This window comes from Fringilla coelebs (genome assembly GCF_963513975.1).
Source record: "Fringilla coelebs genome assembly, chromosome: 27".
Classification (NCBI taxonomy): domain Eukaryota; kingdom Metazoa; phylum Chordata; class Aves; order Passeriformes; family Fringillidae; genus Fringilla; species Fringilla coelebs.
In genome coordinates, this window is record NC_140053.1 from 278,884 (window position 1) to 289,922 (window position 11,039).

General features: G+C 71.0%; 1 protein-coding gene across 3 annotated transcripts in view; it reads right to left on the bottom strand.

Moving 5' to 3' along the window:
- ARHGAP23 (Rho GTPase activating protein 23) overlaps positions 1-6,508 on the bottom strand; it is a 36,273-nt gene extending 29,765 nt beyond the window's left edge. For 2 of the 3 annotated variants that reach the window (XM_084222176.1, XM_084222175.1), the window contains exon 1: positions 901-1,043. In XM_084222176.1, coding sequence (XP_084078302.1) covers positions 901-951 — 51 coding nt within the window. In that variant the 5' untranslated portion in view covers positions 952-1,043. Of the gene's footprint in view, positions 1-900; positions 1,044-6,358 lie in introns of those variants that run through there. The other variant, XM_084222177.1, reaches the window with a different exon arrangement.
- Positions 6,509-11,039: the final 4,531 nt, after the last annotated feature.

Consider the following 11,039-nt stretch of genomic DNA (forward strand, 5'->3'; position numbering starts at 1 on the left):
CGCCCCACGTCCCCCAGCGCTGTCCTCATCCCCACGCCGAGGTTTGGCCGGGATTTGGCACAAAACGGGCAGGAAATGGGGATTCAGCCAGGGCTGGGCTGGCCTTCCTTGGCACCGCCGGGAGACGGGACTCGCCCTCCGGGACCGCGGCGATGCCGATGCCCGGGTCAGCAAATCCCGGGGGGCTGCTCGGAGCTGGGGGGGTTCGATTTGACCTCCAGGGGCTGCTGGGCACGCCGGGGCGCTGCTGCCTGCCTGGAGGCGAGCGCTGGCGGGGATGGATCCGCCGGAGCCGCGCGGAGCCAGCCCGGCCCGGAGTTTCGGAGGAAGTGCGTGGGTGTCCGTGGGTCCCGTCCCGGGAAGGGGCAGCTCCATCCCGGGGTCCCCCCTCGCTGCGGGGCCGGATCCAGGCGCCGCAGCCCCTCCGCCCTGCCACGACGCCGCTGTGGCTGGGGACAGGCCACCGCGGCCACCAACGCCCGTGGCATGGCGTGGGTGGCCGGACACCCCCGGCCCCGCCGGCCCTGACCCACAGCCCAGCCCCGAGGAACCGGCTCGGTCCCGGTGCGGTCCCCGAGGGGCATCACCCAACACCCGGCCGCGCTGCCAGACCTCGGCGCCATCCCAGCGCTCCCAGTGCCGGCCCCACGCTCTCCCAGTACCTCCCAGTTCCCCCAGTCCCTACTGCCCCAAACCCACAGCTCAGCCGGTGTCTCCATTTCCTCCCAGACCCTATTTCCCCGAGCCTACTGCCTCCCCAGTCCACCCAGTACCCCCAGTTCCTCCCAGACCCCGCTCCGCCGAGCCAACACCCTCCCAGTCCGCCCAGTACCCCCCAGCGCCGCTCCCAGTCCCCACGGCCGCGTCCCCGGTGTCCCCGGTGCCACCGGTGTCGCTCACCGCGGGGGCGGACGGCGGGATCCCGACCAGGCAGAAGGCGATCCCATTCATCGGGGCGCGGCGGGCGGGCTCGGCTCGGCCCGGCCCGGCCCGGTCCGCACGGCTCGGCTCGGCACAGCCCCGCGCGGCGCGCTCCCGCTGCGTTCGGCCCGGCCCGGCCCCGCACGGCGCGGTCCGGCTCGGCTCGGCTCCGCTCGGGCTGGGCCGGCGGCGGCCCCGGCCCCGGTCGCGGCTCCGCCTCCTCCGGGCGCCCGCGGCGGCGGGCGGGGCGCGGGGCGGCTCGGTACGGCCCGCCCGGCGGGAGGGACCGGCACCGGGATGGCGGGGTGGGAACGGGAACCGGCACCGGGATGGCGGGGTGGGAACGGGAACCGGCACCGGCACAGCGGAACCGGCACCGGGATGGCGGGGTGGGAACGGGAACCGGCACCGGGACAGCGGAACCGGCACCGGGATGGCGGGGTGGGAACGGGAACCGGCACCGGCACAGCGGAACCGGCACCGGGACGGCGGAACCGGCACCGGGATAGTGGGATGGGAATGGGAACCGGCACCGGGACAGCAGGACCGGCACCGGGACAGCGGAATCGGCACCGGCACCAGGACGGCGGGGTGGGAACGGGACTGGTACCGGGCCAGCGAGGAGCCGCCGCCAGCACGGCCGGGAGGGAATCAAGAGGAGCCCCGGAGGGGCGGGGAGGGAACGGGGACCGGCACGGACACCGGGACAGCCAGAACCGGTACCGAGCTGGCACCGGGATGGCACCAGAGATGGGAGCGGGATGGGCAAGGGACCCCCAGGAACAGGGAGGGACATCCCGGGACCAGGACAGGGACAGGAATGGGACACCCGGGATGGGCAGGGGACACCCAGGAACAGGGAGGGACATCCCGGGACCAGGACAGGGCACACAGGGACAGGGACAGGAGGGGGACACCCGGGATGGGCAGGGGACACCCAGGAACAGGGAGGGACATCCAGGGACAGGAATGGGACAGGAGTGGGACACCCGGGATGGGCAGGGGACACCCAGGAACAGGAGCAGGCAGGGGACATCCAGAAACCAGGCCAGGCATGGACTTGGGACACCCAGGGACGGGGATGGGGACAGGGATGTGTCACCCAGAGATGGGGATGGGGACAGGGATGTGTCACCAAGGGACGGGGATGGGGACAGGGATGTGTCCCCCAGGGACGGGGATGGGGACAGGGATGTGTCACCCAGCGATGGGGACAGGGATGTGTCACCCAGGGATGGGGACAGGGATGTGTTACCCAGGGATGGGGACAGGGATGTGTCCCCCAGGGACGGGGATGGGGACAGGGATGTGTCACCCAGCGATGGGCAGGGGACACCCAGGCCAGGAGCAGCCAGGACAGGGGGACAGGGCCATGAGCCGAGCGGGACAGGCGCAGGGACGCCGGGGGAAGCAGGACAGGGAAAGCTGCAGGAGCAGCAGCAGGGCCGGGCACTGCCGGAGGCGAGGCACGGAAGGACACACGGACAGGAAACGCCAGGACAGAGGGACAGGAGTGACGGGGACTGGCACAGGCAGACGGGGGGCGGAAACGGCCGGGTCGGGGCGGACAGACGGACAAAGGCTGACACAGAGCTGCGGGGAAAGGAAACAGCAAGGGCGGGAAACAGCTGGACAGACGGACGGACAGAGCCTGGCCTGGCAGACAGAGGGATGCGGACAGCTGGGATGGGGACAGCCAGCAGGGCCTGGCCTGGACACAGCAGAGCCTCCCAAAACCAGCGTGGAGAAACTGCTGAGGAAACAAATCCCACAGCCGAATTTGGGGGTGCAAGCGGCGCCTGAAAGGCCCCGCGGTGACAGGAGGTGACATCAGTGCCGTGACACGAGCCCTGAGTCACCTGTGCCACCAGCTGGCACAGCCAGGACCCAGCACCAGCCCTGGGGTGACGTGAGGGGCGATTTTGGGAGGGAAACGGAGCCATGTGGGACAGGAGACTGGGAGGAGGTGAAGAAAAGCGGGAGGAATGGTGGCCACAACCTCTGGGGACACAGGGACACGGCAGGAGGGGACAGAGCCACCACGGGGACAGGGCTGGAGCCAGCAGGGCCCAGCCAGGGGTAGATGAGCCCAGGGAGGGGCTCAGGGCAGGGCACAGCAGGATCACCCCCCACAGCACCCCGAGACGGCTCCTCCGCGGCTGGCAGGTGTCATTGTCCCCTCTCTGTCCCCAAAAGGGACACAGCTCCCTCTGTGGGACAAAGGTGGGGCTGGAATAAACCCCCAGAGCACCCCAGAATTCCAGGGGGACGCAGCATCCCAAACCCTGCCGCTGGCACGGTGCCAGGGCGCCGGCACCTCCGCGCGATGTCCCCGTGTCACCGCCAGCCCCGAGCCACTCCCCGAGTCCCTCCTGAGCCCGAGCGGGCGTGTCCCGGGTTTGCCCTCGGGGATGCCAGCCCGGGCCACGCAGCATTCCCGGGAATGCCAGCCCGTGCCACCCCGTGATCCCGGGAATGCCAGCCCGTGATCCCGGGAATGCCAGCCCGGGCCACGCAGCATTCCCGGGAATGCCAGCCCGTGATCCCGGGAATGCCAGCCCTGCCACCCCACAATCCCGGGAATGCCAGCCCGGGCCACGCAGCATTCCCGGGAATGCCATCCCACATTCCAGGGAATGCCAGCCCGTGCCACCCCGTGATCCCGGGAATGCCAGCCCTGCCACGCAGCATTCCCGGGAATGCCAGCCCTGCCACCCCGTGATCCCAGGAATGCCAGCCCTGCCACCCCGTGATCCCGGGAATGCCAGCCCCTGCCATCCCACATTCCCGGGAATGCCAGCCCGTGTCACGCAGCATTCCAGGGAATGCCAGCCCGTGCCACCCCACATTCCCGGGAATGCCAGCCCGTGCCACCCCGCATTCCAGGGAATGCCAGCCCGCGACACCGCGGCTGCCAAGCGCGAGTTTTCCGTGACACCATTAAGAAAATCCTGTGTCAACAACAACTTCCTGCGGGCTCCGGGGCAGGCGCGGCGCCCCCAGAACAAATAAACGCCCGAGCCGCCGGAATTCGGGGCTGGACGGAGGCCACGGGGGCCGGAGCCGCTCCCGGGGTGGCAGCTCCACATCTGTCACTCCAGCCGGGAGGGCAGGGGACAGCCGGGAACGGGAGCAGGGAAGGGACATCCAGGGAAACTCAGGGACATCCAGAAAAGAGGGAGGGACAGGGGTGGTGCCATCCTGGTGCCACCAGGGGTGGGCCGGAGGGGTTCCTCCCTCTGGAAATAGGGGGTGCCAGCATCGAGGGGACCCACGGGGTCACTGCCACCACCGCTGCTGTCCCCTGCCCGGCCTTGGGAGCCAGGAGGGGACAAACAGGGGGATGGGAGTGACGGGAGTTTGCTTCCCCCAGGGCACAGCCGGACACCCCCACCCGCAGGCCCCACAGGGGGTCCCCGTGTCCCCAGACGTGGGGACACCTCCCTGACCCTGTGCCATCCCCTCCCCGGGCTGTGCCAGTGCCAGCGGCCGTCCCGGCTGGCTGCCCTGGCCACTCTCCAGAGGGACTGTCCAGGAAATGTCCCCTCGGGCTGGCTTTGGCACCGAGGCCCAGCCTGACCGCACCAGCGTCCGTCTGTCCCTCCGGGAGGACAGGCCGTGGGAAGGGCAGAGCTGTGCCACCCGCTCCCGTCCCCTCGTGGCAGTGCCACTCCGGGGGTCCCTCCTGCTGCGTCCCCCACGAGGGGACGGACACACGGCCACGTCCGGCCGGTGACCCCCAGCCAGGACCCAGTGGGGCAGGACCCAGCTGTGGGTTCCGGCACTCTGAGTCCCCTCTTGGTGTCCCCAGCACCACCCGGGAGGTGACACAACCCGAGCTGGCCCCGTGGCTCTGCAGGGACAGGGACTGACCCTGACACGGGGTCAGGGACAAGGACACGGCGAGGGCTGAGCCCCATCCTGGGGCGCACAGCCGGGGGGGGATCCAGGAGAGCCCCCAGCCCCATCCCCGCCCCTGGGCACGTCCCCCACAGGTGTCCCCAAGGCGCGGGTGCCACCATGCCCCACAGGCTCCCTCCCGCTCCAAGGAATTCCCATTCTTTGTCTCCTGAGCCGCACCCCGCAGCCCCCCGGGGACACCCCGCCCCTGTGTCCCCACCTGCGGGGTGCGACAGGGCCCACGCCCGCCAGGGCTCCCCCACGCCCCATTCCGTGACCATCCACCCGAAAATCACCGCCCTGCCGCCCTCCCGCGGCCCGGGCCGCCGCCCCCGCTCGCTGCCCACCCCCTTGGGGGGCAGAGCCATCGCTGCTCGGCCCCCCGCCCCAAATCCCGGCGGCCGCAGGAGCGGAGCTGGGGGAGCAGGGGGGAATCTGGGGGAGCAGGAGCGGATTTGGGGGACCAGGGGGGAATCTGGGGGAGCAGGAGGGAATCCGGGGGAGCAGGAGCGAATCTGGGGGAGCAGGGGGGAATCTGGGGGAGCAGGGGGGAATCTGGGGGAGCAGGAGCGGATCTGGGGGAGCAGGGGGGAATCTGGGGGAGCAGGGGGGAATCTGGGGGAGCAGGAGGGAATCCGGGGGAGCAGGAGCGGATCTGGGGGAGCAGGGGGGAATCTGGGGGAGCAGGGGGGAATCTGGGGGAGCAGGAGCGGATCTGGGGGAGCAGGGGGGAATCTGGGGGAGCAGGGGGGAATCTGGGGGAGCAGGAGCGGATTTGGGGGAGCAGGGGGGAATCTGGGGGAGCAGGAGCGGATTTGGGGGAGCAGGGGGGAATCTGGGGAAGCAGGAGCGGATTTGGGGGAGCAGGAGCGGATCTGGGGGAGCAGGGGGGAATCTGGGGGAGCAGGAGCGGATTTGGGGGAGCAGGAGCGGATCTGGGGGAGCAGGAGCGGATTTGGGGGAGCAGGGGGGAATCTGGGCGAGCAGGGGGGAATCTGGGGGAGCAGGAGCGGATCTGGGGAAGCAGGAGCCCCCCGCCCGCCGCTCCCTGCGGAGCCGCTTCCGCGCCGCAGACAAAGGCAGCGAGAGGGGAATCCAGCCCGGATGGAAGATGGGTTTTAACCTAATCCCGGGAATTAAAACGAAGAAAAGCAAAAGCGGGGCGCGGGGAGGAGCTGGGGGGCAGCGGATTCGAGGCGGGGCGCGCAGGGTGACCCCGCGCTGCCGGGGGGGGGCCGTGGGTGCCCCGCTGGGGTGGGGTCTCGCCGGGCGCCCCCCCAGCGCCCTCCCGGCTCCAGGCGGGCGCTCCCAGCTGGCAGCTCCCGTTCCCTGGCGGCGGCAGCAGCACGAAGCCATTTTGAGCGGGCGGCCAGACGAAAGGGTTACGGCCCCAGCCCCTCCTTCCCTGCCCGCCAGCGGGGCCGTCGGGATAAACAACAGCGGGGCCGGGGGGCTCGGGGCCGGCGGCGGCCGGGAATCCCGGCAGCGGGGCCGCGCAGAGCCGCGCAGGGCGGCGGGGGGGCCGCCGAGGACTTACGTGCTCATCCCACATCAGGGAGGGGCCGCGATCCCGCCGGGGTTTGGGGTGCCTCGGGCGCTGCGCAGCATCCCCGGCTGCCGGGGCTGCGGGTGCCGCTCCCGGGAGGAGAACGGGCGGCCGGGCAGCGCCGCCGGAGCCTCCCGGCCGTGCCCGGAGCCGGCGGGCACATGCCAACCTGCTGCCGCTCACGGCCTAAAATTACCACGGCCCTTCCAGAGGCGTCGCCGCCAATCAGGGCGGCGGGGAAGGCGTGCGGGCGGCTCGGGAGCTCCTCTGCATTGCAGCTGGATGTGGGAAGAGGGGGATTTTTCCAGCGGGGAAAACGCAGCCGGCAGCGGAGGCCGGGCGCTCGCAGCCCCCGGGGGGATGCTGCGCCCCGCGATGTCCCCGCGGGGCCACGCGCGGTGGCTTTGCCGGGGGGCGGGGGACACGCCGGGGGTCCGGGGCGGTGATGGCGGGTGGTCACCCAGCTGGGTGACACGGCCTCGCTGTGGCACCCCCGGTGCTCCCCCCGCCGCCGCTCGGGGAGGGGGGGCGGATTGTGCAGCACGCGGCCCCCAACGTGCGGCCGGAGCTCGCTGCGTGCCGGGGACGTGTCGTGCCCGCAGCGGTGGCTCCGCGCGGGTCCCCAGCGCTGCCCCAGCCCCTCCAGCCCCGCGGAGGGTCGGGGGCTGCGGGGCACCCGCGGGGCACCAAATCCTGCGCCGGGATCTGGGCTGAGCCGGAGCGATGGGGGAGGCGGGGGAAACACGAGGCAGAGCCCCGGGGGCTGCGGAGAGGGAGCTGGACCCCAAAACTGGGGGGGGATGGTCGGGAAGGGGGTGATCCCTACCCCAGGGACCCTCCTGTCCACGCAGAGCCACGGCACGGGGGGTCCGAGAGACCCCCAGCCCCAGGTGGGCGGCGAGGAGGGGCAGCCCAGCCCGGCCGGAGCGGGACGGGGGCTGGAGGCGTTGGTCGGTGAATAACGGGATGGGGAGACAGAGCAAAGGACCCCCCCGGGGTTTTTCCACACCCCACGGCGGCTCCAGCCCGTTCCCCGAGCAGAAACCCCCTCCCCAAATCGCGGGCGGGACCCGCCCCGGGCTGTGGCAGGAGGCGGCGGCAGAGCAGGGACAGGGACGGGGTCCCGCGGCACACCTGGGCTGGGTGAGGCGCACGGGGGGCGCGGGGGGGTCTCGGGGGATGCTGCCGAGGGTCCCGGTGGGCGATGCTGCGGCGGGGCTCAGGCGGGCGGCGGGGAGAGGGCGGGGGTGACGCCGCGGGCCGGGGGAAGGTGGGTGGGGCAGAAAGCAGCAGGTGGGGAGCGCAGCGCTGGCAGGTGGGGTCCCTCCGGCGGCAGGTGGGGTCCCCGGGGCTGTCGGACCCCCGGAACGGCGCCGCGTCCGTGCGTGCTGGACCCGCCCGGTCCCCGCCACGGCGGCTCCGGCCCCGGTCCCGCTCCCTGTTCCGGTCCCGCTCCTTATCCCGGTCCCGATCCTACCTGCTCCATGGGGCCGCTCAGGGGGCGGGCGCGGCGGTCCGGCCGCGGGCCATGGGCCGGTGCCGGTGGCGGTGCCGGTGGCGGAGCCGGTGGCGGTGCCGGTGGCGGAGCCGGCGCGCCCCGGTGCGGTCCCGCTGCCGCCGCCTCTCGCCGCCGCCGCCGCCCACGCCCGGCGCCGCCCGGCGCATCCCGGGAGCGGCGTCATGTGAGCGGCGACGGGAGGGGGCCCCCGGCCCCACCCGGACCCCGCCGCCGCCCTCCCCTCCCTCCCCTCCGCCCGGTCCCCCCGGGACCCCGCCAGCCCCATCGCGCTGCTTCCCTCCTCCTCCTCCATCTCTCCCTCCATCCCTCCCCATCCATCCATCCATCCATCCATCCATCCATCCATCCATCCATCCATCCATCCATCCATCCATCCCTCCATCCCTGTCCATCCTTCCTTTGCATCCTGCCTCCCACCTGCCCCTCGCACCCGGCTCCGCTCTGAATCCTCCTTCCATCCCTCCATCAGTCCTTCCACCCTGTCATCTTGCCATCCATCCCTCCCTCCATCCATCCATCCATCCATCCATCCATCCATCCATCCATCCATCCATCCATCCATCCCTCCATCCATCCATCCATCCATCCATCCATCCATCCATCCATCCTCCATCCATCCATCCATCCATCCATCCATCCATCCATCCATCCTCCATCCATCCATCCCCCATCCATCCCCCATCCATCCATCCATCCATCCATCCATCCATCCATCCATCCATCCATCCCTCCATCCCTCCATCCCTCCATCCCTCCCTCCCTCCCTCCATCCCTCCCTCCCTCTCTCCCCCATCTCCCTCTCCCTGTTCCCCGGGGCTGTGGCTCTCCCGGCAGTGCCCAGCGCAGGGGTGGCACGGTGGCAGGGCGGGTGGCACTGTCTGTCCCCCGCAGCTGGGTTGGTGGCCCCTGGCCTGTCCTGTCCCGGGGTGGCAGCCAAGCCCTCGGGGCTGGGTAAATGTTAGCTCGGAGCGACGCCGCTGCCAGCCCAGCGCGGGGGGGACAGCGGGGACAGCGGGGACAGTGCCAGCCCTCCCAGCCCCCTGGGCACAGAGGGGACAGCGGGGACAGTGCCAGCCCTCCCACCCCTCCCAGCCCCCTGGGCACAGCGGGGACAGCGGGGACAGTGCCAGCCCTCCCAGCCCCCCGGGCACGGCCCCGGGCACGGCGGGGACAGCGGGGACAGTGCCAGCCCTCCCAGCCTGGGCATGGCCCTGGGCACAGCCCCGGGCACGGCGGGGACAGCGGGGACAGCGGGGACAGTGCCAGCACTCCCAGGCCCCCGGGCACGGCCCCGGGCACGGCGGGGACAGCGGGGACAGTGCCAGCCCTCCCAGCCCCCCGGGCACGGCCCCGGGCACGGCGGGGACAGCGGGGACAGTGCCAGCCCTCCCAGCCCCCCGGGCACGGCCCCGGGCACGGCGGGGACAGCGGGGACAGTGCCAGCCCTCCCAGCCCCCCGGGCATGGCCCTGGGCACGGCCCCGGCTGCATTGGCCTGGGCCTGGGCTGTGCCTCAGTTTCCCTTGGATTGATCCCGTCCTGTGCCTCAGTTTCCCTTGGATTGATCCCATCCTGTGCCTCAGTTTCCCTTGGACTGGTCCCGTGCCGTGCCTCAGTCTCTCTTGGATGGCTCCAGGTCGTGCCTCAGTTTCCCCTGGAGTGGTCTTCTGCCGTGCCTCAGTTTCCCTTGTTCCCTCCCCACCCCGTGCCTCAACTTCCTTTGGATAGATCCCAACCCGTGCCTCAGTTTCCCTCGGATGTCCCCACCCCGTGCCTCAGTTTCCCTCGGATATCCCCACCCCGTGCCTCAGTTTCCCTCGGATGTCCCCCCCCCGTGCCTCAGTTTCCCTCATTCCCACGCTCCCCTCAGAACCCCGGGCCAAGGAGGGGCAGCGCCCCCACCCCCCACAGGACCCAGCCCCAAACTGGGGGTACGGACGCCCCAAACCCACCCTGGGCCAGTCCCGGCCCCGCGGCTGGGGCAGAGCGGGCCGAGGGCGGATTTGGGGATGGGATTGAGGGGGGGGATCGATGGGTTGGATTTAGGGACAGAATTTCGGGGTGGGATTTGGGGATGGGATCGATGGATTGGATTTAGGGACAGAATTTCGGGGTGGGATTTGGGGATGGGATCGATGGATTGGATTTAGGGACAGAATTTCGGGGTGGGATTTGGGGATGGGATCGATGGATTGGGTTTAGGGACGGAATTTCGGGGTGGGATTTGGGGATGGGATTTAGGGACGGCGAGCAACACCCCGCCGCCCAACGGGATTTTTGGGCATCACCAGCAGCCCCCCCCCCTCGCTGACCCCGCGGGGGCCGGGGCCGCGCTCGGGGGTCCCGGGGGGCCCGAGGGCTCAGCAGCCCCCGCGGGATCGGGGCTGGGGCTGGGGGCAGGCGGAGCGGGAAGAAAGCGCCCTTTGTCCGGGGGCCGCGCCGCCCGCGGGGGCCGCGCCGCTTTCTGATGCTAATGAGGAGGTAAAAATAAAGCTGCGGCCCCGCTCGGGGGCGGCCGGACAAAAGCCGCTTTTTTTGGGGGGCCCCGGGGGTGGCGAGGGGGTGCCCCGGGCCCCCACGGGCTCCTCCGGGCTCCCGAATTCCCGGAGCATTCCCGGGAAGGCGCCGCCCCAAAGCTTCCTCGGGCCGTGGGGACCCCAAATCGGCCCCGCTTCCCATCCCGGGGACCCCAAATCGGCCCCGCTTCCCATCCCGGGGACCCCAAATCGGCCTCTCTTCCCATCCCGGGGACCCCAAATCCGCCTCATTCCCGACCCTGGGGATCCCAAATCCGCCTCATTCCCTATCCCGAGGACCCTAAACCTCCAAAGGGACCCCAAGTTGGCCTTGTCCAACTTGGCACCGGGGGGGCACGGGGAGCCGCTCCTGGGTGGGTTTTGGGGTGCCAGGAGCACCCCGATATCCCTGGGGGCAGCTGGGGGGGCACTGGAAGCCCCTCCTGGGTGGGTTTTGGGGTGCCAGGAGCACCCATGGCTCCCCCCGAATGGGTCTGGGGGTACCAGGCTGCCCCAAAAAAGGGGCCAAAGGGACCTGGAGGGGGTCAAGGGCTCGGAATTCACCACAAAAATTCACCAACAAGTTCCAAGGTTTTTATTCAAACCCTTTTCTCTCTGCCCTTCCCACCCCCACACAG